Raw genomic sequence first — 26,796 nt, 5'->3', positions numbered from 1 at the left:
TTATATCAACCTCGTTTCAACATCTCATCTAAAAGACAGCAATGCCAGTAAAGCACTCCCTCAGTACTGCGCTGGAGTGCTGGCCTGATTTTTGTGCTCTCTCCCTCTATTGGGACTTGAACAGAACTTTGTGCATTCATCAATCACAGCAAGGGGTGCAGAATAGTGGTGGGATCTGAACATTGGATTTGATTTAAATTGAAAGTGAAGGAACCAATCTTCTTCTTGAGTTTTTCTTCCCCCCACACCTAAAAATGCACAAGGAAGATTAAGAACATACTTATGCCTGTTTCCATAACTAGGTTTACCTGGAACAGGTCACTAGACTGTTACCAGAGGTTATAGTTTGAGGGGCGCTACTCCACATCAAGCATGGCTGATCAGGAAACTCTCCTGCTCTTACTGCCCGCCCGAGACGTATTGGAAAGATTTACAGGTTGATAGTCAACTTGTTTGGTCGTGTTATGTGCATACCATCCCTGGCCGTCAAATCTTAATAATAATAACGTTATTGCCACAAGTAGGCTTCAATGAAGTTACTGTGAAAAGCCTCAAGTCACCACATTCCAGCGCCTGTTCAGGGAGGCTGGTACGGGAATTGAACCCGCGCTGCTGGCCTTGTTGTGCATTACAAGCCAGCTGTTTAGCCCACTGTGCTAAACCAGCCCCTCTTGGATTCGAAACTGGGGCTTCTAGCTCAGAGGCAGGGGTGCCACCCATTGTGCCACAAGACCTGTAAAAGGGGCCAATCGAAGTGCACACATTTTGAAAGCCCTTTAGGAGAGCCTAAAAGGGGCATCTTAACGCCTATATGGCCTTTTTCAAAACTGAAGGTGCAGAGATTAAGAAATGATGGGAGAGCATCCAAGGTGAAGACATGAATCTGCAGACAAGACAGAACAATCTAATACCCAACTTGATGCTTTGAAGGCTACTAAAGGTGATGGAACCAGCCACATAGGTCACCACTGTGGTCAGCTTTGACCTGATGTTTGACTGAATGCCCATTCAAACTGGCTATTACCTCAAGTGCCTAGCTCAGTGGTACATGACAGCCACAGGTGTCCTTGCATCAGAGGCACAGCTCTTCATCAGCCTCTTTGTTTACCCACCTCCCGAGAAGAATGGTCCTGGCAGTCATGGCTATGGAGATGGCAAATGATTGGTGACATCCTGATCGGTGTGAACAATCAAGTAATGCCCCTCCTGGCAAAACTTTGCATGGTTTGCTGTGACTGGGGTGCTTTTGATTAACTACCCGCAAAATGGTTAATAAGGTGCTCATGTATTATAGCAGCTGAGGTTTCCCGGCACAGGTTTATTTAGGAAGAAGAGCTTGAGCAAGCACAATGTTTTCCAAGTGAAGCAACTACAGTTGTTGACAGGGCCCTCAACAGTGTGCGGTCCATCTCCTGCACCACTACCCTCGCCCCCTCTCCTCCCTCCCAGAACAAGGATAGAGTCCCCCTTGTTCTCACATTTCACCCCACCAGCCTCTGTATGCAAAGCATAATCCTCCGTCATTACCACCAACTCCAGCATGCTGCCACCACCAAACACATCTTCCCTTCACTCCCTCTGTCAGCATTCCGTAGAGAATGTTCCCTCCGAGATAATCTAGTCCACTCCTCCACCATACCCAACACCTCTCCCATCACCCATGGCACCTTCCCATGCAATCGCAAAAGGTGTAACACCTGCCCCTTTACCTCTTCCATGTTTAATAAGCCAGGCCAAAAACACTCATTCCAGGTTAAGCAGTGTTTCATTTCCACCCTTTTAATCTGGTCTATTGCATTCGCTGCTCCCAATGTGGTCTCCTCCATATCGGAGAGACCAAACGCAGACTGGGTGATCGCTTTGCTGAGCATCTTCGGTCTGTGTGCATTCAGGACCTTGACCTTCCTGTTGCTTGCCATTTTAACACAAGACCCTGCTCCCATGCCCACATGTCTGTTCTTGGCCTGCTGCAATGTTTCAGCGTAGCTTAATGCAAACCGGAGGAACAACATCTCATCTTCCGGTTAGGCACGCTACAGCCTTCCGGTCTCAAAATCGAATTCAACAACTTCAGATGATTAGCTCCATCCCACCTCGCCCCATTTGTTTTCATCCCATTTCATTTTAACTGTCTTTTACCACTTCTTTCTTCCTCGTCTTTCTTAATATATATTTAACCCCCCCCTCCCAACCTTATCCACCTTTCCTTATTCTTTCTCCGTATTGCTTCCCCTCTCCCCACATCTACATCTGTCACAGTTTACCCTCTGATGTTAGTTTATCTGCCTTTGGCCGTTCATACCTTTCGTTCTCTCTGGGGACTGCCATTAGCACTCTTTCTCCGTGGTTTATGTGGCTATTAGCACCCGATTCGCTGGGTTTCTGTGGCTATGACTCATCTTTCATTCTCACTCCACAGTATAAATATTTTCCACTTTCTCAGTCTTATAGCTTTGACAAAGGGTCATCTGGACTTGAAACGTTAGCTCTTTTCTCTCCCTACAGATGCTGCCAGACCTGCTGAGATTTTCCAGCATTTTCGCTTTGGAGGCAACTTCACCTTTGCTCGTACAGGTGTGTGTGTATATAGATGGGGGCTGATAGTAATGCACCCTGGAAGATTCCTGGAAGGATCAGCAATTGTAATAGGAATAAGGACAGCAGGCACAAATGCTCATGAAAGTCAAATGGCAGGAGAACAAATACAAACAAAATGGCTCAGAATTTGGTTAAGACACTCATCTTTAAAAAGCCACATCAGCTTTCCTCAGCGATTCTGGATGCCAGGTGCCCTGGGCATGGATTGAATGTGATGTCCAGGAAACCCATCCATCAGTAAATCCTCTTGAGGACTTCCACATGTCCTTCACACACAAATAAAATTCCTGCCTGCTTTGAATCGGAGTTTCCAATATCTGCCTTAAGACGCCATTGGAAATGTGAGCAGAGCTGACAATGAGTGGGATCCGTTTCTCCTCTATTTAGCCATCTATCCTTATTTTTGGGCTGTGACAAAAGGATGACAAATCAGTCCCATTGTTTTCCCTGGTACTGGTGTTCCATATTTTCACACTAACCAGTCTCGTGAACCTTGCTCGGCAGTGGGAAGTAAAGAATTTGTTGACAAGTTCTACAAATAGTCAGTGGTAAATGGAGGACTCACAAATAGAGTTGGAGAGAGGCGGAGGGAAAAAGAATCATACTGATCGGTACTTCTTCCCAGACGCTGCTTGATCAGAAAATTAAACAAACAACAGGCGGGACATTCTAAACTGGAAGCTTCAGGAACGGCATCCGTTCCCGCTCCCCTCTTTTAAAAGCCAAATGGTAACGATACCATTACTGCACAAACAATTAAGTAATCAGTATATCCTGATAAAATCATCATCTTATACAAAATTGATATAGTTGTAATTATGATTACCACCAATCCTTTGTACTGCTGGTACAGTGTCCCTTCCAAGTTAGTCTTTAAAATAACTCATTTTTAAAAAAACATAGAAAATTCAAAAAATAGGGTTAATCGTAAATCTTTGTATTCATTTGTGTTTTAAATTAGATCTTGATGGGGAGTATCCGTTTAGTAAGGAAATGCAAAAAGTACTATAAAGATGAAGCATACTAATCCTTATTGATTTGAATGAATATTTTCCACCACTGCTGTTTTTGAACATGTGTAAATAGGTTGTGAAACCAGTACTTAAAATTTAAAAAGTATTAAAGGCTATTTTCTCCACCTTTTGGTTCAAAGGCTCTCTGCTCATCATTCTCTGGCACTGTAGAGGTGTCTTGTTGTTCCCAATCCTGTTGCTGTACCTCCGTAGTTGCTTTGGCTTCCTCAGGATTTTGAGAAGGGATCAGCTCATCCTTGTCATCAGAATCCAGATTGACACATACCCCTGCTCCTTCTCCTTCCTGTTCTGGTTCTTTCCCATTGTCACCTGTGAGGTCCTAATGGCCAGAAATAACGGCTAATAAATAGGATTAACATGGAACCGCTCAGCTTCTAAAATTATGATGCAGTACAAAATATAAGTTAAGTTCTGAACAGATGTTGAAACAAATTGTTGCTCAGTTGAAGAGCTGAAAAAAATCACATCATCCTTTGTCACAGGTCTGGGACACTGCTGTATAATACATCAAGGCCAGTAAGTAATCCCATGCTAAAGTAATCCTGCACCCAGGAGAATCCCCTGCACCCAGGAGAATCAATCTGGCATGGGTACAGTTATGAAAATAATATTTTGGTGACATGATGATCTTTTTGAAATCACAGTGTAGCCACTAGGATGTACAAGATTGTGCAAATGTAAGATGTCTAAACAAATCCTTCCAAACATGTATGACCTACTTTTTCCTGTTCATTTACTAAGATTATCAAGACCAGGAGCAAAATTAATTATGTTTTAATAATAATCATGATTAATGCTAATGATTTGTATTTACATAGCATCTTAACATGGCAAAACATCCCAAGGTTCCACACAAGTACATCAAATAAAATTTGACAATGACCCACATAAGGAAAGGTAGGGCAGAGGAGAGGTGTGTTTTTTTAGGAGTATCTTAAAGTAGGAATGAGTGGTCGAGAGGAGGAGGGTTGTTTTTGGTGGGGGAGGGGGGGGGGGGGGGGTGTTTTGGAATTCCAGAGCTTGGGGTCTATGCAGCTGCAGATGGCGGTCAATGGTGGAATGACGAAAATCAGAGTCAAGAGGTTCAGGGCCTGGCCATCCAGAGGGTTGAGGGGTCGGTGGGGAGCATGAGGATCAGCTGACATCGCTGGAGGTGGAGATGGGGATGGTGTTGAGCAGTCAGAAGAGGCTAAGGGAGAAATTGGAGGATATCCAGAACCTCTCCAGGAAGCAGAATTTGAGGATTGTCAGGTTGGCTGTGGGCATTGAGGGAGCGGAGGTCGCCAAGTATGTGGCGAGCATGTTGGAGAGGTTGATGAGGGAGGGGGCCTTTGATCAGCCCCTCAAGGTGGATCAGGCACACAGGAGGCCGCAGGTGGGGGGACCGCCAAGGACGATGGTGACGAGGCTGCATCGATTTTTGGACAAAGAAAAAATTCTGAAGTGGGCGAGGTAGATGAAGAAATGCACTTGGGAAGGGAGTGAGCTGCGGATTTACCAGGACCTGGGTACAGAGCTGGTTAAGTGGAGGGCGGGGTATAACTGGATAAAGGCAGCCCTGTAAGAAGGGGGTGAAGTTCTGGGTTTTGTACCCTGCCCACTTTTGGGTGACGCATCAAAAGCAGGAATTTTATTTTGACTTGCCAGAGGAGGCGATGAATTTTGTGAGGGACCGTGGACTGGGAGGAGTGTGAGGACATTGAAGTTTGAAGAGCTTTATGTTCATTATGGGGCACTTGGGATGGGCTTCGACAGGGGAGTGGTGATGGCGAGTGTGCCCTATGTATATTGATGGTTGGGAGGATTTGGGAAGTAGACTGGAGGGGTGAGGGGAAGTCAAGAGACCAAGGGCATGGCCACCATGCTAGCTGGGTGGGCTAGTTAATGGGAATGAAGTGGGGGGTCGACTCTATTTGGTGGGGGTGGGGGGGAAAAGAGTTGCTGACCTTGGTGTGGCACAGTTGGGAAGGGAGAGGTGGTGGCGCACATCTGTGGGCGGGCCTGGAGGGGCATGTGACACGGGCCAGCTTAAAAAGGGGTATGGTTGATCGACAGGGGAGGGAGGGAGGGCCACATGGAATGTGAGAGGGTTGAAAGATCACATATGTTCGTGCGTCTGAGGAGTCTGAGTGCAGACGTGTTTTTGCAGGAGACGGACCTGAAGATGGGGGATCAGACGACACCGAGGAAGGGATGGGTGGGGCAGGTGTTTCACTGGGGCTGGTCGTGAAGATGAGGGGACTGAATTGATTGAATTCTGTACAGTCCTTCATTCACTATAGAAAGCTATACCCCATTATGCAATTTAAAACCGTAAAAAAAATTCAAATATAGACAACTTTAAAACATACCAGCTAGCCATGATTTCAAGAAACAAATCACAAAGCTGTATGAGCGAATTAAAATGATATCATGGGGCTAAATTTGCTGAAAATTATGGTGCAGAAATTCCAGGAAATCATGGAGAGGGAGAGAGAGAGTGACCTTTGCCATTACAAACACCGATGTTCTCAATCATTTTACTTCTGTAGCCCCCCTCCCGTGTAGAAAAAAATCCAGTTGCCCGGTGTAACAAAACACAGCTATTTATGTATAACTCCTGCCACATGTGTGTGGCACTTAATCAGCAGCAAGTGCACGCACAGCAAGATCCCTTAGCAGAGTGTCAGAGAGATGCACATTGCAGATGGTGCTCTAAGCTCCAAGTTCTCTTCGCAGTGTTAAAAAATGTCAACATTCACGGTCAGCTGACCCTCTGGTGAATGACAGTCTGGTTGAGAGCTGGATCCGGATTGCTGGTATCTGGTGGCAGTGGACAGTTTGATGAGCTGCCCATGCTGTGCTCAGCTCTGTAAACAGCTTCTAAGGACAAGCTGCAGTGAGCCACTGATTGGGCAAATACTGTATTCACTAACACGCTTTTGTTCATTTTTTGCCCTTTACCTCACAAAGCAGACATCGAATCCCAAGCAACCTGTTGCCCCGCCTACTCTATTCAAATGTAGCAGACAGGGAGAGTTCATGCTGCACGGTCTGTGAGGGAAAGAACCCACAGCCAACCATCACCAATGGATCTGGGAGAAGGGAGTGTGGTGTCACCTTTCCTCCAATTTTGTGGCACATTGGTCCGACCTCGCATCAGTGCTCTGAACTATATTTAGAATTTTAAAAACATTCATTGCAAGGGGAATGGAATACAAATGTAGGGAAGTTTTACTGCAGCAACGCAAGGGCCATGGTGAAAATAAATCGGGAATACAATGTACAGGAGGAGGTTTCCAATTGTGGGAGAGACTAGGACTAGGGGGGCACATTCAAGAATGTTAAGTTCTTGTTAAGTTGGAAACAAGATTTTCTTTCTCTTGAGGACTGTTCATCTGTGGAATTCTCTTCCACAGTGGAGGCTGGGCCACTGAATTTATTCAAGGCAGAGTTAGGCAAATACACAAGGGAATCGAGGGTTATGGGGACAGGCAGATGGCAAAGTGGAGTTGTGACCACAACCAGATCAGCCATAATCTTATTGAATAGTGCAACAGGCTTGAAGGGCTGAATGGCCTACTCTTGTTTTAAGTCCCATCTTCCTCTGAACTTTGTTTGGGAGCTAGATTAAAGATATATTTCAGTGTTTCGCTCTTAGTAATAAATGAGACACCAAGGACATTGTTAGCACACTTATTTTGTTTTGTTGACAGTACTTGCAGAATGGGAATTTTTAAAGATTTTATTCTTAGAAGATGCTATTTTGGTGACACCTTGAAACTCTCGCTGATACCTAGGGGGGGCCATAGACACAAGAGGTTCCCTGATACACCACAATTTCCAGACACTTCTGTACTGTTTCATAAGAACCCTCACCGTTGAACAGTAATTATAAATGGCCCGCTCCATTAAAATGAACACAGAGATGAAATTGCTGAATTGTGCTGCTGTAACTGCAACTTGGGCCATGAAAGAAAAATGCTGGAGGGCTCAGTATGCTTGATGCAATCAGGCATCATCTATTCCTGTTTGAATTAAGAAATTTGTAGACGTCACAAGATGCTTTTTTCCAAAAGAAATTCAGTGGTGCAGCTCCGACAATATTTAGAGTCACTGTTGTAAATAGCAACGCCACAAGTAATACATGGCATTGCCAGTCCTGTCGTTAAACTACCAATCAAATGTCATTTTTAAAATAAGTAATTTGGTGCTGATCCAACACTTGCAAATATGCTCATTTACATGTTATTATGGGTGGCATGGTAGCACAGTGGGTAGCACTGTTGCTTCACAGCTCCAGGGTCCCAGGTTCGATTCCCGGCTTGAGTCACTGTCTGTGCGGAGTCTGTACGTTCTCCCAGTGTCTGTGTGGGATTCCTCCGGGTTCTCCGGTTTCCTCCCAGATGTCCCGAATGACGTGCTGTTAGGTGAATTGGATATTCTAAATTCTTCTTCTGTGTACCCGAACAGGTGTCGGAATGTGGCGACTAGGGGATTTTCACAGTAACTTCATTGCAGTGTTAATATAAGCCTACTGGTGACAATAATGAAAAATGAAATGAAAATGAACATCGCTTATTGTCACGAGTAGGCTTCAATGAAGTTACTGTGAAAAGCCCCTAGTCGCCACATTCAGGCGCCTGTCCGGGGAGGCTGGTACGGGAATCGAACCGTGCTGCTGGCCTGCTTGGTCTGCTTTAAAAGCCAGCGATTTAGCTGAGTGAGCTAAACCAATAATAAAGGTTATTATTATTAAAATCCAACTGGTTACATAGAGTTTAATCCACTGCTTCAGTAGCTGATCATGAAAAGCCTCTGGTATCCAGGTCGTTTGTACAACATGCAGTAGGAACGGGGATTGGAGAGGCCACAGTTTCACCTCAGGAATTAATCTGACTGATAATCGGATTCTACCCACCAGTTGAACCTTCACACCTATTTTAAAAACAGTCAGGACTGAGGAGCATTGCATCAGCAATGGGGTTTCCATTTTGATTCTTGGCCACTGCACTCATGGCATATTTTAACTGCTCTTCAAGTTCATTTTGGTGAAAACGTACCACTTTGGATCAGGGAGCATATGGATCTAACTTGTAGTGTTAGGCCTTGCTGCAGCCTACAAGTTACATGTAGAAGTAAATGACTTAAAGAGTGAATATATTAAAAGCAACTTTAATATACGTGGACAGTGAACATACAACACTTTAAACAACTGCAAATACAAGCTTAAAGTTGAAAAACGACTGCTCTTTGAGACTGCAACTATTTACTATAGGACAGATCAATGAAAGTCATACATATACAGTAATCATTCACAGTACAGATTAGTGCAGAATATTTTTACCTCTTATTTAAATTTTCATTTTTACAGAATCTAGCTCAGATATTTTCATGGGTAGACATTCCAGACAGAAAATGTTACTATAAAAACCACTAATTAGGAAAAATGGAGGCGTTTTGATTGTACGCGCCCATTAAAAGAGGCATTTACTGTTGGCTGGTATTTAAGATTATACTGAACTAGCAAAACAGCAGGTTTCACAGCTTTCACATGAAAGAAAGCTAGTGTGTTAAAGAAAACAAGGTACAACTGGAAATAAAGACAAAAATGTTACGCAGATCAGGTTCTAAATGTAACACATGGTATAGAAACAAGATTTTCAGTTTGATTCATTACACGTTGTTCAATCTAGCTTGGGGTTGTGATCATGCATTACAATTAGTCTGAGGGTTGGGTAAAGGAAGAAACAGTCTCTTCCTATTAGGAAGCTCAATTAGAATAGTGCATGCATGTGCAACAGATGGGGGCAAGATTAGGGTCTATTCTGATGGTTTTGACTGACACTCGCCATCCAGACACATAAAAGGAAGAACGGCTGCTTGCAATGGGTGCCATGCAGCTTCACACTGGTGCAGTAAGACCCACCATCTTTAAGTGAGGAGGAGTAAAGAGTCAGTTTGGAGAGGGAGGGGGAAGAAAAAGCTCAATTAATTTTTAAAAAGAAATTCCAAGGAACTGCTTCCAAAAGAAATTCCAAGGAATTGCTTCCAAGAATGGAAAACAAGCAGAAAAGATAACATCTACTAACAGCAATACTCTAATAACGGACATAAAACTGAAACTTATGCTCATCCCTATGGGTCCAAACATGTGCCAAATCAGATTAGTACATTACACAGTAACAATGGCTATTTATGCACAAAGTAATTAAGCTTCACTGAAGATGTAATTTTGAAATGCCTTTCTGCCATATGTGAAGGTTCGCCATAAGGACATGTTCAAATCATTCCACCAAATACCCAAAGGTTGAATACGAGTTATTATTGAGAATTTTAATGCCACCAAACAAAAAAAGACACCATACGAAAGACACCAGGAGGAGGTGGATCAAAGCAGCAGAGAATCGGCAAGAATTACACAAATTCATGCTCGTGGTGTGAAGGTTATTTTTAAAAGAGTTTTTTAAACCCCAAGTAGCAACACCCCCCCCCCCCGGGTGCTCCCATACCCTATCCGTGTTCATTCTTCATGTGCGGGTCTAGATTGACTATCAGCTGACTTATCTACCTTGGAAAGCATCAGATCCCAATACTATTCTCACCTGCAATGACTTTCACAAACCTCTCCGGAAGGGGGTCTTAGACAGTAGTCAGGAACAGAAACCCTGGATAGTTTTTACCCTCCCTAGCTATTGGCCACAGGAACAGATTTAAGTCCTCAATCCGAGATCAACTAAGTCAGTACAGATGGAGAATTGGTCTGAATGGCTTAGCACCACATCTAAACTGTGCCTGTCTGCTCAGCCCCATTTCCGGGATGTTAACATACCAATGCCTGTAAACAGTACATTTTTCTTGTTCCATTTCAAAAAGTTTCTCCAAGAAGGAATACAGATCTATTTGCATTGCAGGATCATTTGATCTACTTAGTTTCAGTTTATGCTCAAGTCAGTCTAGTGCGTACTTGCCAATAATGAACACAAAATAAATGCCTTTACTCTCTTTGGACTCTACTTACTGCTCCTCTTTGGATTTCACAACACAGGCTGCGTATCATGGAATTTACATTGGAGACACAAGTTTTCCAGTCTTTGCCTTCCTCACTCAAATCAAACGTGGGGAAAAGTGTGCAAAGGAACTCTAGGGGGGAAAAAGGAGGTAAACTCAATAAAAGAAAAAAATACACAAACAGCAAACGACTAAAATTTGTTGTAAACTTTCAATTACATTTTTCCTTTGTCCAATATATGCACAAATGGTCCATGTTTTAGTTTAATGAATTGCAAACAACAATTATATTGTTGTCACTGACTGTAATATAAAATATTTTTTTAAAAATGCATCCCAATAAACTTGGAATATGAGCCATGTCTACTTGAACATTACTTCGATATAATAGGGAAAGTTGCTAAATAGGGAAAGGTGCTAAACTATCACTTTTTTTCTTTGCAGGGCTTAAAAAGGATTCCATTTTCTAAATGAACTCTTGATATATCCATATTCTGACAGTCACTGATTGGAAATGAGACAGGTACTGGCATTACTATGTTCATTAAATGTGACAACCTCATAGTTTAAAGAGCAAAATTAAAAAGCAAGTGAAAATAGATCAATTTGTTGGAACTTCAAGACGAGGCTTTAGTCATTATTCAACCAATTAAACGTCATTGCAGTGTCAATCATTAAACTAAGTGCAGCATCTGAGAAGCTGTGGCTTAATACAATTAACACCTGTGGTAGTCCAAGGTGGAGAAAAATAACTCAAAGTATCTCCATGCCTAATTAAACATTATCCATCATCCAAAGCAAGGCTCACCTCGTAAAGCTGTGATCCTATTAGGATCCAATGGTTTGATTCCTCTCGTTTTGTCACCTTGCATATTACTATAAATTAGTGTATCCTTTGGGAACATCATCCGAACGAGGTAACGTGCTACATACTTTGGCTTGGTTTTCTGTCGTGCCTTCATTAGAAATGCTGCCGGCACCTTTATATTACGTCTTGGGTCACCGAGGTATTCTGAAAGTTCAGCAGTGACAAATCATTAAACGTAAAAATTGGTAGAGATTTATTTTAAAACATTGAGAATCAAAGGCTCCATTATTGGAACAATGAGAGGTAGAGGAGGAGGATTAATGTATGCTTTCTTGAAAACTAAAGAGCACAGCACCATCTGCCTATTTTGCCAACAAATGAAAAACCCTATCATGCTTTTGTATCTGTGGGGTCAGGTCTTCCCTCCTTCCTGTTATGCCACCATGCACCAACAGTGAGAAACCATTGTGTGTCTCAAGAAAATGCTCCATGATAAATAGCCAGAGCTATGACTGCCAACCAGTCTGCAAGCCCATTTAGAGATGACCAACCCTGGGAACCACACTGCTCAACCAAAGATATGGGCTCAGGCAGATGAAGGAGTGTTTTGATGCCTCTATTGGTGGTGCTGCAAGATAAATTCTGATACATTAGTTTTTGGGGGTTCAAGTCCAATGCCAGGACTTGTTGACCACGGAAAGGACGTTCATAACGCGGTTCATGGGGCTGACAATCAACTCAGCAACTCAGGAATCCTTCCACCACTCCCCCCCCCCCCTCAGCTATTCCCCAAAAGGGGGGGGGGGGGGAAGTGTGAAGATATGCTAAAAAGAATCTTGTATTAAAACTAGGGCATGAATGCGATTATCAATTCTGAATTATGTGCTGTAGACACATGAGGAATTACCAAATTCATTCCCTGCAAGATCCTACAGCCAATAAACAGGATTTTATCCCAACTAGCATAGGCTGAATGAGAATATGAAACCTTAAAAAAAAAAGGCCAGTGAGTATACACTTGATCTCATTGTTAATCCGTTATGATATTTTAGTTACTGGGGTAATTTAATTTAAAAGAATGTAAAGAGCAGAAATTTAACTTTATGCCACCATTAGTTGTGATAATGCAAATGCAGTGAAAGGCATTAAACCAGAATCACATTACTATTCTAGTGGCTCTCACCAGTAAGGGCAGTATATCACATGGGGCTGCACCAACTGGGCCATGAAGTAGAATCCTGTTTCTATAATGGCTGCTATCACACTGTACTGAGACAACTGTTGTATTGTTAGATTGAAGGCTTACAGTCACTGTGTACTGTAACTTCTTTCTCACCATTTTGGAAATAACACACTCAAAATGAGAGACATTTTCTTAAAAGCATTTTAAAATGATTTTGTATTGATTGGGAATTGCTCTGTCGTCATTTTTGCTTCAGTCAGTTTATGTAAAACTCTGCCATGTAAAGGCCCAGATTTTTGTCAGGAGAGCGTTTTTCCACCAAGGTGAAAATAGCTAAACTTCCCAAAACAAGTCCTGCCCCTGAACACGGCACTTTCTATTTTCGCAAGGATAGGATGTGTTTCCCACATGTGTGTTTCATAGAGGCATTTGGCCAGTTTACATCATCAGCTGCCTCCACTGAAGTGGGATTTTGGCAGCATTGGAGTGTGAAAGCTGGAGTGTGTCGATTAAACCTGGTAAAAGCAGGTGTGAAGTCTGGATTTGTTTGAATAGCCAGGCTTTGGAGAGGTTTTAGATCTGGCATTGGTGGAGCTAAGGTGCACTGTGGGGAAGTTCTTGTGCATTCTGGAATTGTTTAAATTAGGCATAAATGTGTGTAAAATGTACATAAACTCATTACTGACAAATTAATTGAAACGGTCAACAAATCTGTTACAATAAGCTGTTAAAACTGTCAGAAGCACCTGACAAGAGGCCCTGTCTGTAGAAATCAAGCTACTTAAATGTCCTGGCCTTTAAATCTTTGAAAATAATGTCTGGAGTGTATAAAAATAAACGGAGTGTATAAAAATAAACGAGACTGCTTGCACTCTAGGGCTTTCATTGCTGGATGAATGCTGCATGCCTGATCACTCAGGGTGGCTGTCATTTCACAGTTTAATTGACAGTTACAAGTGATTATAGACTCTTTCATGTGGGGTTGTACATTCCAATACTTGTAGTTATGAGCGATTGTGCACTTGAATTAAATGTTTGTTGTTAGAAGGTGAAGGAATGTTAAGAGTGGTCTTTTTTTATGAATGAGAGTGATTTTTCAATATAGTGAAGTCTGTAATAGATTTTTAATATAAATTTAAGGTGCCCAATTCATTTTTTTCCAATTGAGGGGCAATTTAACGTGGCCAATCCACCTACCCTGCACATCTTTGGGTTGTTGGGGGTGAAACCCATGCAGACACGGGGAGAATGTGCAAACTCCATATGGACAGTGACCCAGAGCCGGGATCGAACCTGGGACCCCAGCCCAGTGAGGCAGCAGTGCTAACCACTGCACCACCGTGCTGCCAATGTAATAGTCACTTAAAACTTTGTTTTAATCGAATTCCAGTAAAGGTCCGGGGGATATCAGGTGAGTTGGCATTGTAGGGGTAAGGACAAACGGTGGTGGGCATAAATTGGCGCTAAGGTGGCATGGGGTCAGAAAGGGCTTTGAGAGCTCCACCCCCAGACCAAATATCCGACCTCCAGGCAGCCATTCTCAAACTCTGGTTTGCGAAGCCAGGTATTTCCCTGTCTACATGTCTGACCAAAATCTGGCCAAAGTCATAGAGCGCGATTCAATCAATTAAAACATTTCTACGTGTTATTTTGGGCACGTTTATAGAACATAGAACAGAACAGTACAGCACAGAACAGGCCCTTCGGCCCTCAATGTTGTGCCGAGCCATGATCACCCTACTCAAACCCACGTATCCACCCTACACCCGTAACCCAACAACCCCCCCCCTTAACCTTACTTTTTTTTAGGACACTACGGGCAATTTAGCATGGCCAATCCACCTAACCCGCACACCTTTGGACTGTGGGAGGAAACCGGAGCACCCGGAGGAAACCCACGCACACAGGGGGAGGACGTGCAGACTCCACACAGACAGTGACCCAGCCGGGAATCAAACCTGGGACCCTGGAGCTGTGAAGCATTTATGCTAACCACCATGCTACCCTGCTGCCCCTGTTTGGCGGCGTGTTTCTCACCGGGTCAATTTTTGGGGCCTTGGGGAGTTTCTCCCCGGTGAAGCCAGGGAGAGGTTTGTTCAACAGTGGGGAGCTGAACTCCTGGCTCCTCAAAGACCAGCTCCTGAGAGATCGGGTCGTCATTTTGAAAGGGTGCCCGATCTTGAAGTGAGCTTAAAGGTCCCGCCCTCACCCCACCCATGGGCAATGTGACTCCCCGCACACATGGGCATTACCCCCCACTCCTGCAAGAGAAGCCAACCCGCTATGGGGTCGCTGATCCACCCCCCCCCCCCCCCCCCCCCCCCTTTGAGGCCTCCCCACCCCACTTTTCAGGCCCTCCCCCTTTCAGGACCCTCACCCTTAACCCGCCACAACCTTTATGAGGCCACTTCATAACCGCCATTCATACTCCCATCACCCTTTTCATGGGCATGGTCCCCTCAGGCTCGGACTCTTGACAGTGCCAAGATACCAGGCTGGCAGTGCCAAGGTGCCTGGATGGCAGAGGGAGAGCCATGCTGCCACCCTCTATCCCCGACCACCCAAGTTCCGCCCATTGCCTGGTCCACATTTGTGTGGAACAGTACTAAACGCTGCTCAGTGCAGGCCTCGCTGGGGAGGCTGTTCGCCGCAGACATATTTAAATGAGCTGCATGGTCACCGAGTTGGGTGCGACGAGGCGGCAAATCGCATCCATAAAGTTTTTAACGCATCACATGAAGTGGCTAAAATGTGAATTAAAGCAAGGTATAAAATTCATTTATAAAAAGTTTTCATTTTGTAAATGTTAATTGCCAAGTGGCATATTTGAAATAAGATATAATTTAAAACTCCAGGATACAGTTTAAAAAAATAAATTATAGATGGTGAAACTAATACAGCCTCATATACTGACTCTCTCACGAGAGGGTCAAGAGGGGCAGAAATGTTATAATACTATTTTAGTAAATTAATATTTGCATTAACATTACAATCAATATACAAATGCTGACATTGACATTTTCTGTGCCCTAATCTTTAAGATTCTAAATACAAAGCAGGCACAACGACAAACAAGTTTCAGCTTGTCTGAAAGGAAAATGCAGCCTGTCTGTATCTTAAATAAAGTGCACACCCTCCTCTTTTTAGTATCTATCAATTATCTTAAAGTTACAGCCCTGCTTATGATGCTCAACTCAATTAATTTTGCAGGCACATCCACAAATAATCCAGTTATATATTCACAGGATAAACAAATAGTTGCAGATGTTGGGGAATATTTAGAGTGGTAGAAATATTTAATAGGTTAGATCAAAGGGTCTGCTGAGGTTTAGGGGTGATTCAAGTGGAACATTTAGCATTATTTTGATATTGTGAGATATTGGCATCCATTTTGAAATCTTGAATAGCCTTCCACAGCCAATTATATAATATGGAGATATCATAATTTATTGCACAGATTAATGAAGCTTTAACTAGAAGAAAAATATTTCATGTTTATAATGTTGGTTTTTTATTTCAAAATTTGGCCAAAGAAAAAAGTACCAACCATCTACAGAATCAACAGGCTTTCAGCATCCATGAAATCAAGATTTATTTCTGTTAATAGTAATTATATTTCAAGATCATTTCAGAAGCATTTGATCAGAATACCAGTCTGAAACTCCATGAGAGAATCAAACGAGACATTCAAATCCAGATTTTTTAAAAACAGGAAACTCCTATCCGCACTGTGGAACCCTAACTGGGTCCTTCTTTACAGAATGTAATTTACAGCATGATTAAAACATACATCAAACTGACTTATATTGAATGGAAACAAATTTTGCCATCTTCTTTGTCAATTTCATCTATTATGGTTGGTTTTACAAATATGTGTGTTTAAAAATCAATCAATTTTGCTTTCTGAGAATCTTCAAAATCCCTAAATATCTAGCTCAGGGTATAAATTCCAATTTATCATGAGGCTATACAATCAGTCTCAAGACTGACAATGTAACCAGTATAACATGGCTCACATACTAAACACTTCATCTGAATTCAATTGAGCGCAAACCATCTTATTGGTACATGACTGTTACTCACCAAAACTCATTCTATCTGCACTCGATGATGAAGGAACTTCAGGCTTTGAAAAGGCGGTTTGACGCTCAGCATTGTTGCTTGCTTTTGCATTAACAAATGCTTCTTTTTCTCTGGATGTACATCCATCCTGGTATGGCCTTCCTGTGGATCTCGCTGCATTACTGGCACCTGAAGTCACAGGTGCCCTATTGTCTTGCTCAGTAGTCATCGTCCATTCAGGAAAGTCTGAAATGCCAATGGCAGTAGCAGAACACGGCATTGTGGGTTCTTGTAAAGACTGCACAGAGTGAATGGTGGGCAGAGGAGGGCTTGCTCCTCTTGTACTGCTATATATTATCTGCGGCTGGGGTGAGGATGGGACAGCAGGTTTGCTTGGAATGGAAACATTCACTGGTTCTTTCTCTACTCGAATCCGGAGTGGGGAAGAACGAGACCCTTGATCAGGTGGAGGCATCCGGATCCGCACTTCTCTTTCCACTGGCTTCTGGATTCTCATTTTGGTGAGGGGCGTCTGGTGAGCATTTCCATAGGACACAGTCATAAGTCTCTGCAAATCACAATTAGAATTATCAAGCAGGAGTAGTGTAAGGGAAGGGAAAGACACAAGACCTTCAGAATGGAGGCAGTGTCACCATTCCCTGACCCTGCCTCCATCCAAGCAATGGTGTTAAAATCTATTGCACAGTTTTACATTCAATACTGTAACACAGACACAGAATTATGCTTCTGCTCTACGTGTTCAATAAAAGCAACGAGAATTAATTTGCTCTAGTTGACTGTTGGAGGTCTCTTGGTAAGTGCGGTGCTCCAGCTTTGTACACTGGACCTTGGTCTCAGAAGCAGGGCATTCACACTTTTATAGAGAACCATATCCCACTTTTGCTAAATCGATTATGTTGTCATCTCAAACTCTACACAATTGCAATACTGATTAACAAAAACACAAGCTACACAGAACTAGCAAGCTGGGAGCGTTGAAATATAATGGGCGAGATTCTCTCTAAAAATGACTAGGTGTCATTTTGGACAGGAATCGAGGGGTGATTCATACTGGTTGTTTGGGCACGATCCAGATCGCTATTCACCCACACTTAACAAGCCCCTACATGAATCTCACTGAGCCGAGTCCCCAGGCATCCGATTTGCCTGACTCAACAGGGAGCTGCATTTAAACAGTCCCTCAGTACTCACTCCCAGTCAAGCCAAGAGGATGACATCGTGGAGACCTGCTCCTCGATTTGTTGAGCATATCCGGCCAGGCTTCAGGATGCTGCAGAGGACATGTGGGATACCCAGAATCCCCGAGGGGTTAGGAGATCCAACAGCACAGTGACAAATGCAACCTGTGAGGCAGTGGTAGCACGGGTGCTAGCAGCATGAGAAGGAGAACCACCGTCCAATGTAGGAAGAAGATGAACGACTTTCACATGAGCTGCAAGGGTAAGTTACCACCAATCTCAGTCCCGCCAATTCCCAAACCCCTAACCCACTGGCTGATATCTCGCACCCTCCCAACATCTGGCCCACAAGCTTGTTCCTCAGAACACCCTGGCACCCACCATCACAACTCCTTAATGACGAGGTGTGGGCCCACACATGCAAACTGTGACAAACTCCCTGTCCCATTAAGTGTGCGGCCCACAGTGCCACCTTTGTCCCCAGAGGAGGAGATAGCCTATAATTTAAAAAAGGGAGTAGACCGGGGGGGGGGGGGGGAATTCCAGAATTGAGAGTCCTCACCACCTAGGAGGAGGGAGCCCTGGAGATCGTGGCGATGCCCAAGGAGAGAGCAGTGTCAGACAGCAAGGTTAGCCAGTGCCAAAGAAGTGAGGATCCACTGCATCTTCATCCAGATGCTCTGTCTCAAATGAGTTGTTATGTCCCGGTTAATTATCCTTCCCTTTCACTGAACCCATGTCCATTGCCTTGCACGATCACCATCTGATGGGGCTGGGCCATCCTGAGTCGCTCTGCCCTGCCCTACCCACCCCAACCACACAGCTGCTGATGCACATCAGGTGGAAATAGGAATATCCAAGTGAGACAGCAGTTGGTGGTCTGCTGGATCCCAGGGCTCAGCTGGGTCCCAGCCAGATGCCATGCCTCTGGACAAGGTTCTGCTGGAGATGATAAACCAGGGCCGTGAATCAGGAGGGGGTGTCAGCAACATTGCTGCAACAGCAAGGCCAACAAGAGGAGTCCCAAAGACTTCAGGTGCAGGAGATGGTGCCAGCATTGCATCCAGACCAACTCTGCAAAGTGGCGACTGCAGTGGAAAACTTGGAGCATGACATCCGAGCCATGAGTGGCAGAGTCCAAGGCATGGCTCAGTTTTGATCACCATGGCTGAAGGCCTCTACATCACGTCCCATTCACTGAGGGACATGTCCCAGGTGCAGATGCTCATTGCCAAGAGTTTGACCCACTCACAGAGGACCATCGCTGAGGGCTTCCACACCATGGTGCAGCAATGGGGGCCCTCCAGGACTGGCATTATCAGATGACTCAGGATTGTGGAGTTCACCCCAACTGTCTCACAGTCCCATGGAGAAATCGCAGGGCCCTTCAGGGAGGAGGAAGGTCTGGAACCCGCCCCGAGGCCTTCCACCAAGGAGAGTATTTTTTTAAATGAATTTAGAGTACCCAATTATTTTTTTTCAACAACTTAGCGTGGCCTATCCACCTAACATCCACCACTTTGGGATGTGGGGGTGAGATCCATGCAGACATGGGGAGAATGTGCAAACTCCACACAGACAGCGACCCGGGGCTGGGATCAAACCTCTGTCCTCAGCGCCGTGAGGCAGCACTGATAACCACTGCACCACTGTGCCGCCTCTCCATCAAGGAGAGCAAGCCAAAATACCAATTTGGGGGAACCACAGATTTGAGCCAGGAAAGTGGGATGGAAATGTTCGGAAATGGGAGAAGGTGATTAAGACACTAAAAGATTGGGGTCGGTTTGCAGGATTGAAGGAGCTGGAAGCGAAGTATGGGCTGGAGCAGGGGGAAATGTTTAGGTACATGCAGGTTCGAGATTTTGCCAGAAAGGAGATACAGAGCTTCCCGGTGGAGCCGGCCTCCACATTTCTGGAGGAGGTACAGACGACAGGGGGACTGGAGAAGGGGGTAGTGGCGGCGATTCATGGAACCGTTTTGGAAGAGGAGAAGGCACCACTGGAAGGGATCAAAGCAAAGTGAGAGCAAGAGTTGGGAGAGGATATGGAGGAGGGGTTCTGGTGTGAGGTGCGCCGGAGAGTGGATGCCTCCACCTCGTGCGCGAGGTTGGGGCTGATACAGCTGAAGGTGGTAGACAGAGCACACCTCACGAGGGCGAGGATGAGCCGATTCTTTGAAGGAGTAGAAGATGTGTGTGAACATTGCGGGGTGTCCCCGCTAATCACGTTCATATGTTTTGGTCCTGTTCAAAGCTAAAGGATTACTGGAAGGAGGTTTTTAGGGTAATTTCTAAAGTGGTGCACGTGAAACTGGACCCAGGCCCCCGGGAGGCCATATTCGGGGTGTCGGACCAGCCAGAGTTGGAAACGGGTGCGGAGGCAGATGTTGTAGCCTTCGTCTCGTTGATCGCCCGAAGGCAGGTCCTGATAGGCTGGAGAGCAACCTCTCCACCCTGTGCCCTGGCATGACGGGGGGACCTGTTGGAAATCTTGACTCTTGAGAAGGTTAAGTTTGAACTGAGGGGAAGGATGGAGGGGTTCTACAATTCATGGGCGTTATTCATTATGCACTTTCAAGAACTGGATAACATCGAACATTAGTTGGGGCGGGTGGGTGGAGGGGGCTGTGTGTGTTAATGGCGACTATGGGTGATCCCTGATTCCTTTTTGTAATTTGTTTGTGTGAACATGCGGGCCAATGTTTGGGGTTTGGTGGGAGGATGGGATCGTTGTTATTGATATGGGAATTGCCATATTTCTTACTGATTACTGTTTATTGTTGGTGGGTGTAAATTTGGGAGAAAATGTGAAAAAGGAGGAGAATACATTTTTTTAAAAAAAAAGAGAGTAAGCCAGTCTCCAGTCCTTCTGAATCCACCCCCCCCCCCCCCCCCCCCCCCCCGGGTCCTGATACTGGCGCATCTAAAGGGCAGCGGGCAGAACAAGGTGAATTGGCGACACTTTACCACCGGTAAGTCGGCCGGAGTCCACTGCTCCAGATCCTCCTGAAGGTAACTGCCAAGGGCATCAAAGGCCACAGAAGGAAGTAGGCCGCCTCCCCTTCTGATGTACACCCTGGGACACACCTAGAGTACAGGCACACTGTTCAGGACATCCAGTCCACAAATCAACCTCTCATACAGGTCACCTGCTCTTTTGAGGAAGCACTTGAAAGTTCAGGAACCTAGGGCGGGATTCTCCGTTGCCCGTCGTAACGCGGGTTTCCGGCGAGAAAAATCGGTGTTAATCACTCCGGCGTCGGGGCCTTCTTTAAGCTGGCAATCTCCGTTCCCGGAGGGGCCAGCAGCTGACTGACGCGATACGCGTCAGTTTCACCAGCTGCGGAAGTGGTGAGACCCGGCGTTTTTTGGAGGAGGAGGAGGAGAGGGACAGACCCGGCATTTGGGGGGGGGGGGACAGACCCGGCATTTGGGGGGGGGGGGGGGGGAACAGACCCGGCATTTGGGGGGGGGGGGACAGACCCGGCATTTGGGGGGGGGGGGGACAGACCCGGCATTTGGGGGGGGACAGACCCAGCATTTGGGGGGTGGGGGGACAGACCCGGCATTTGGGGGGGGGGGGGGACAGACCCGGCATTTGGGGGGGGGGGGGGAACAGACCCGGCATTTGGGGGGGGGGGACAGACCCGGCATTTGGGGGGGGGGGGGACAGACCCGGCATTTGGGGGGGGGGGGTGTTCCGGCATTGGGGGGGGGGGTGTTCCGGCATTTGGGGGGGGGGGGGGGGGGGGTTGGGGGCAACGGCGGGCAGAGAGGGGGGGCGACGGATGCCCGGGGCCAACGCACCTACCCCAACCCCCCCTCACCACCCCTACCTCCCTCCCCACCACTCCTACCTCCCTCCCCACCAACCCCCCTCCAACGCCGCCCCCCATCTCTCGCAACGCCGCAACCCCTCCCCCTCAACGCCGGGTCCCCCCCCCTCCCCCCTCAACGCCGGGTCTCCCCCCCCCCCCCCCCAATGCCGTACCCACACCCCTTCCCCCTCCCTCTGAAGGCCGGTACCCACACCCCCCCCCCCCCTCAACACCGGTACCCACACCCCGTCCCCCTCCCTCTGAAGGCCGGTACCCACCCGCCCCCCCTCAACGCCGGTACCCACACCCCCCCCCCTCAACGCCGGTACCCACACCCCGTCCCCCTCCCTCTGAAGGCCGGTACCCACACCCCCCCCCCTCTCTCCTCCTCCCCCCCTCTCCTCCTCCCCCCCTTTCTTCCTCCCCCCTTCCTTCCTCTCCCCCCCTTCCTTCCTCCCCCCCTTCCTTCCTCCCCCCCTCCTTCCTCCCCCCCTCCTTCCTCCCCCCCCCTTCCTTCCTCCGTTAGTGGGGGGGGGGTGCGGCGTTGGAGGGGGGTAGGGGTGGTGAAGGGGGTAGGGGTGGTGAGGGGAGGGGGTTGGGGTAGGGGCAGCGGCGTGCAGAGATGGGGGCGACTGATGCCCGGGGCCAACGCACCGTCGCCCCCCCTCTGCACGCAGCTGCCCCTACCCCAACCCCCTCCCCTCCCCTCACCACCCATACACCCTTCACCACCCCTACCCCACTCCAACGCCGCACCCCCCCCACCCCCCACTAACGCCGCACCCCCCCCCACTAACGGAGGAAGGAAGGGGGGAGGAAGGAAGGGGGGGGGACGGAGGAAGGAAGGGGGGGGAGGAAGGAGGGGGGGGGGAGGAAGGAGGGGGGGGAGGAGGAAGGAAGGGGGGAGGAGGAGAGAGGGGGGGGTGTGGGTATCGACCTTCAGAGGGAGGGGGACGGGGTGTGGGTACCGGCGTTGAGGGGGGGGGGGGAGACCCGGCGTTGAGGGAGGGGGGACCCGGCGTTGAGGGGGGGGGACCCGGCGTTGAGGGGGGGGGGGGGGACACCCGGCGTTAAGGGGGCGGGGGGTTGCGGCATTGCGAGAGATGGGGGGCGGCGTTGGAGGGGGGTAGGGGTGGTGGGGAGGGGGGTAGGGGTGGTGGGGAGCGGGGTAGGGGTGGTGAGGGGGGGGGGGTGGTTGGGGTAGGGGGAAGCGGCGTACAGAGGGGGGGGGGCGACGGTGCGTTGGCCCAGAAAATCCGTAGCCCCCCCTCTCTGCACGCCGCTGCCCCCAAACCCCCCCCCCGATGCCGCAACCCACCCCGCCGATGCCGCAACCCCCCGATGGCCGCAACCCACCCCCCCGATGGCCGCAACCCACCCCCCCGATGGCCGCAACCCCCCGATGGCCGCAACCCACCCCCCGATGGCCGCAGCCCCCCGATGGCCGCAACCCCCCGATGGCCGCAACCCCCCGATGGCCGCAACCCCCCGATGGCCGCAACCCACCCCCCCGATGGCCGCAACCCCCCGATGGCCGCAACCCACCCCCCCCGATGGCCGCAACCCACCCCCCCCGATGGCCGCAACCCACCCCCCCGATGGCCGCAACCCCCCGATGGCCGCAACCCACCCCCCCCCGATGGCCGCAACCCACCCCCCCGATGGCCGCAACCCACCCCCCCCCGATGGCCGCAACCCCCCGATGGCCGCAACCCACCCCTCCCGATGGCCGCAACCCACCCCCCCCGATGCCGCAACCCCCCGATGGCCGCAACCCCCCCCCCCCCGATGGCTGCAACCCCCCGATGGCCGCAACCCCCCGATGGCCGCAACCCACTCCCCCGCTGGCCGCAACCCACCCCCCCGATGGCCGCAACCCACCCCCCCGATGCCGCAACCCACCCCCCCCATGCCGCAACCCACCCCCCCCCATGCCGCAACCCACCCCCCCGATGGCCGCAACCCACCCCCCCGATGGCCGCAACCCACCCCCCCGATGCCGCAACCCACCCCCCCCCATGCCGCAACCCACCCCCCCCCCCCCCCCCCATGCCGCAACCCACCCCCCGACACTGAACGGCGTCAACCATCATCAATGGTTGACGCCGTTTTAAAGCAACTGTGATTTTCGCCGACGTGACCCGTGGCCACGTCGGCGGGACTTCGGCCCATCCGGGCCGGAGATTTGTGGACTCTAAAAATATAATGAAATCCCGCCGGCGCCAGCTGTTTTCAGAGGCTGCCGGCGGGATTTGCACAACGCCGGTTTTTGGCCGGTGGGAGATTTAAAAACCCTGCGGGAGTGGAAATAACGCCGCTGCCCGCCGATTCTCCGACCCTGCGTGGGGTCGGAGAATCCCGCCCCATGAGTGCTATCACAACTAACAAGGCTTAGCCCTCCTTTCAGACAGCCTTCAGCTGTCACTCAATATTCTGACTTGAAAATTTATCACTATTCCTTCACAGTTGCTGGGTCAAAATCCTGGAACCACCCCCCCCCCCCCCACACCCCCCCTCACTGACAGCACTCTGGGTGTACCTACACCTCAGGGATTACAACAGATCAAGAAGGCAGCTCACCACCACCTTCCTAAGGGAAACTAGGGATGAGGAACAAATGCTGGTCTAGCCGGTGATGCCCACATCCCATAAATTCATTAAGAAATTACGGATGGGCAATAAATACTGGCCTTGCCTCATCCCAACGGTAAAAAAATACTAAATTACTATTACACGCTTAGAAACTTGTACATTTATTTAGTGTTAAATCAAAGGATTTGAAGCAAGTTTTGTAACAATTCAATTCTCTTTCCAGCACAAGCTGACCCACAAATATATAGTCTAGTCCGACTATGACTTCACCTCACTTTCATCCAGTTGCCCAGATTACAGTAATACTCACTGGTTTAAAAAACATAGGTTTCATTCTCCCCTGATGCATCTCGGTGACCCTACGATGCAGGACATCAAATTTCTTATCCAGTCTCTGGATAGCAGCATACATTACCTGACAGATAAAGGAAGACACCAAGATCAGAGTGGTTCCAAGTGGCTGAAAGTGCTCAATGTTTTCTTTAGTTATAAAATGCAGAAAGCAAAGGAAGTGGACCAGCAGCTGTTCAGATACCACTTGTATCAAAAGTGTACAAAGCTACACAAACCAAACCGAAGAACATACAAAGTGTATTTCGGGACAGCCTGCTTTGGTAATTATTAGAAGATTAAATAAACAATCGAATAGATTATTTTTTGCGGGAGGAACTGGGACCTTTACAAGATGTGGCAGCTTCAATTAAACCTCACAAAATCAGCAGGTGCCTCATCTGCCAATGGGATGATGTCCTGATATGAAGTTTTAAAGGGAATGGAAATGTGCAGTGGTGACCCAGAAGGTGTTACCGGGGACAAGGAGTAACAAGACTGAAGAAAGACTTGAAATTTCCTTACACCCAGAGGATGAGTAGAATGTGGCTTCTCTGCTCCAATAGTGGGCTGTTGCACAGTTCAAACTGGGAGTGGGGAGGATTGGGGGGGGGGGATATTACAGCGTACCTGGAAAATGCAACAAAATAAGAATAGACTAGATAGCCTGAGGAGAAATTCTCCAGTGCAAACATGACAATGTAGAGATCTGTTCCATGCTGCAACATTATATGATTCCATGACTGTTCATCCCAATGGCAGGGAGCATTAATTGAGGTGCAAGGATAGAGGACGGCACCATAACATAGCACTGAATTACATCTTTCCTTGGCATGAAAGTGTAGTTGAGTCTTATTCCCTATCATGGTAGGGAAAATAGGTTTACATCTTGAAAAACACAAGGGCTATATCTTTGATCCAGTTGGAAGCCCAGTGACGTTATATCGGAACAGGGTGCATTTACAGTGAGTTCGCCACTGGCCTTTTATCATTGGTATCTGGGTTCACATCCAGTCCAGGCTAATGGAATGAAAGTCTGCTCTAACTGATGGCTGAAAATGTCCTGTGTTTAATTAGTTTGGGCGTGCACAGCCCTCTTCCCAAAAGAGTCTGAAATTGGTATTAATGGGCAAGTAACCCCCTCAGCAGAAGAGGCCAGAGGCTGGCTAGTGAGGGAAACTGGGGCATATTGAGACAGAAGGGAGGAATGCAATCCAAAATAGACATTAGAGGCAAAAAATGGGCTGTATTAGATTGACTGTTATGTAGTACCTTATATTTAATTCCATTATATCAGGCACTGTGTAGAATGACCAGTAGATCTGATACAAACACACTGCCCCCTTCATGGAGATGGATTTCTACCCCATAACCATTACATAGAATTTACAGCACAGAAATTCAGCCCAATTGGTTTACACTAGTAGGTTTTAACTTGTACACATTCTAAAGTGATTATAATGTTTTGCTAATTTTTTATTTGTTAGGTATTTAATTGTATTCAGCTGGTGGGCATTAATTGGGGATTCAGTTGTGCTGCAATATATAGGAGCAGGCTGAAAATATGCTTGCTGGGTTTGGAGCTGCATGTTTGTAATGTGCAACTTTGTCAATAAAAGTTAAGAAGTGTGTAAATGTTCGTCTCCAATTCTACATTCCACCACCTGACTGTCTAGAGTGTCACAATTCTCTGAGAACTTCTGTAAATAATTGGGAGAAAGCCCACAGAAATCCAAGCCTGTACTCTTTTGAGTAGATTTTGATTCTTTTGGATTAATTTTTTGTGTTGGAGATGGGAGAAGGCTTCAATTTTCGAGAATATTTAAGAACTGCACAACCAATTCAGATGGCCACTGAGCTAGCTGTTACCTGGCAGTAATTGAGAACCTCCACCAGAGTCCTTTGCTGATCTGTGACATATGAACTTTCTGACATATCGCTGGCCTGTGTAGAAAGAAGATGGATTGGTTCACTGGAATTACACAAACCGTAAGTGTTTCGAGCTGCGAAGTCCCGAGTATATTTAATTTTCAGAGAGCTTGACATGATGAACAAATGTAAATTCTTCATTCTTTTCCATCAATTTTCCAGATTTTGTTGGATGCCAAATAACAATCTGTGCGGAGCAGCAGGGATGGGCACTGTACTCTTCAATTACGACACACAAGTTCCAGATCTCAACT

General features: G+C 47.3%; 1 protein-coding gene across 5 annotated transcripts in view; it reads right to left on the bottom strand.

The window, feature by feature from the left end:
- LOC119969218 overlaps window positions 1-26,796 on the bottom strand; it is a 102,983-nt gene that overhangs the window by 38,586 nt on the left and 37,601 nt on the right. For 4 of the 5 annotated variants that reach the window (XM_038802531.1, XM_038802530.1, XM_038802533.1 and 1 more), the window contains exons 5-10: window positions 26,483-26,557; window positions 24,594-24,698; window positions 16,697-17,243; window positions 11,431-11,634; window positions 10,633-10,754; window positions 3,738-3,951 (exon numbers count right to left, since the gene is read on the bottom strand). In XM_038802531.1, the coding sequence (XP_038658459.1) occupies window positions 3,738-3,951; window positions 10,633-10,754; window positions 11,431-11,634; window positions 16,697-17,243; window positions 24,594-24,698; window positions 26,483-26,557 (1,267 nt within the window). Of the gene's footprint in view, window positions 1-2,244; window positions 2,932-3,737; window positions 3,952-10,632; window positions 10,755-11,430; window positions 11,635-16,696; window positions 17,244-24,593; window positions 24,699-26,482; window positions 26,558-26,796 lie in introns of those variants that run through there. The other variant, XM_038802534.1, reaches the window with a different exon arrangement.

Source organism: Scyliorhinus canicula, chromosome 7, assembly GCF_902713615.1.
Source record: "Scyliorhinus canicula chromosome 7, sScyCan1.1, whole genome shotgun sequence".
Taxonomy (NCBI): domain Eukaryota; kingdom Metazoa; phylum Chordata; class Chondrichthyes; order Carcharhiniformes; family Scyliorhinidae; genus Scyliorhinus; species Scyliorhinus canicula.
Note: the sequence above shows the minus strand (reverse complement) of the source record. Positions and strands in the feature narration are given on the sequence as shown.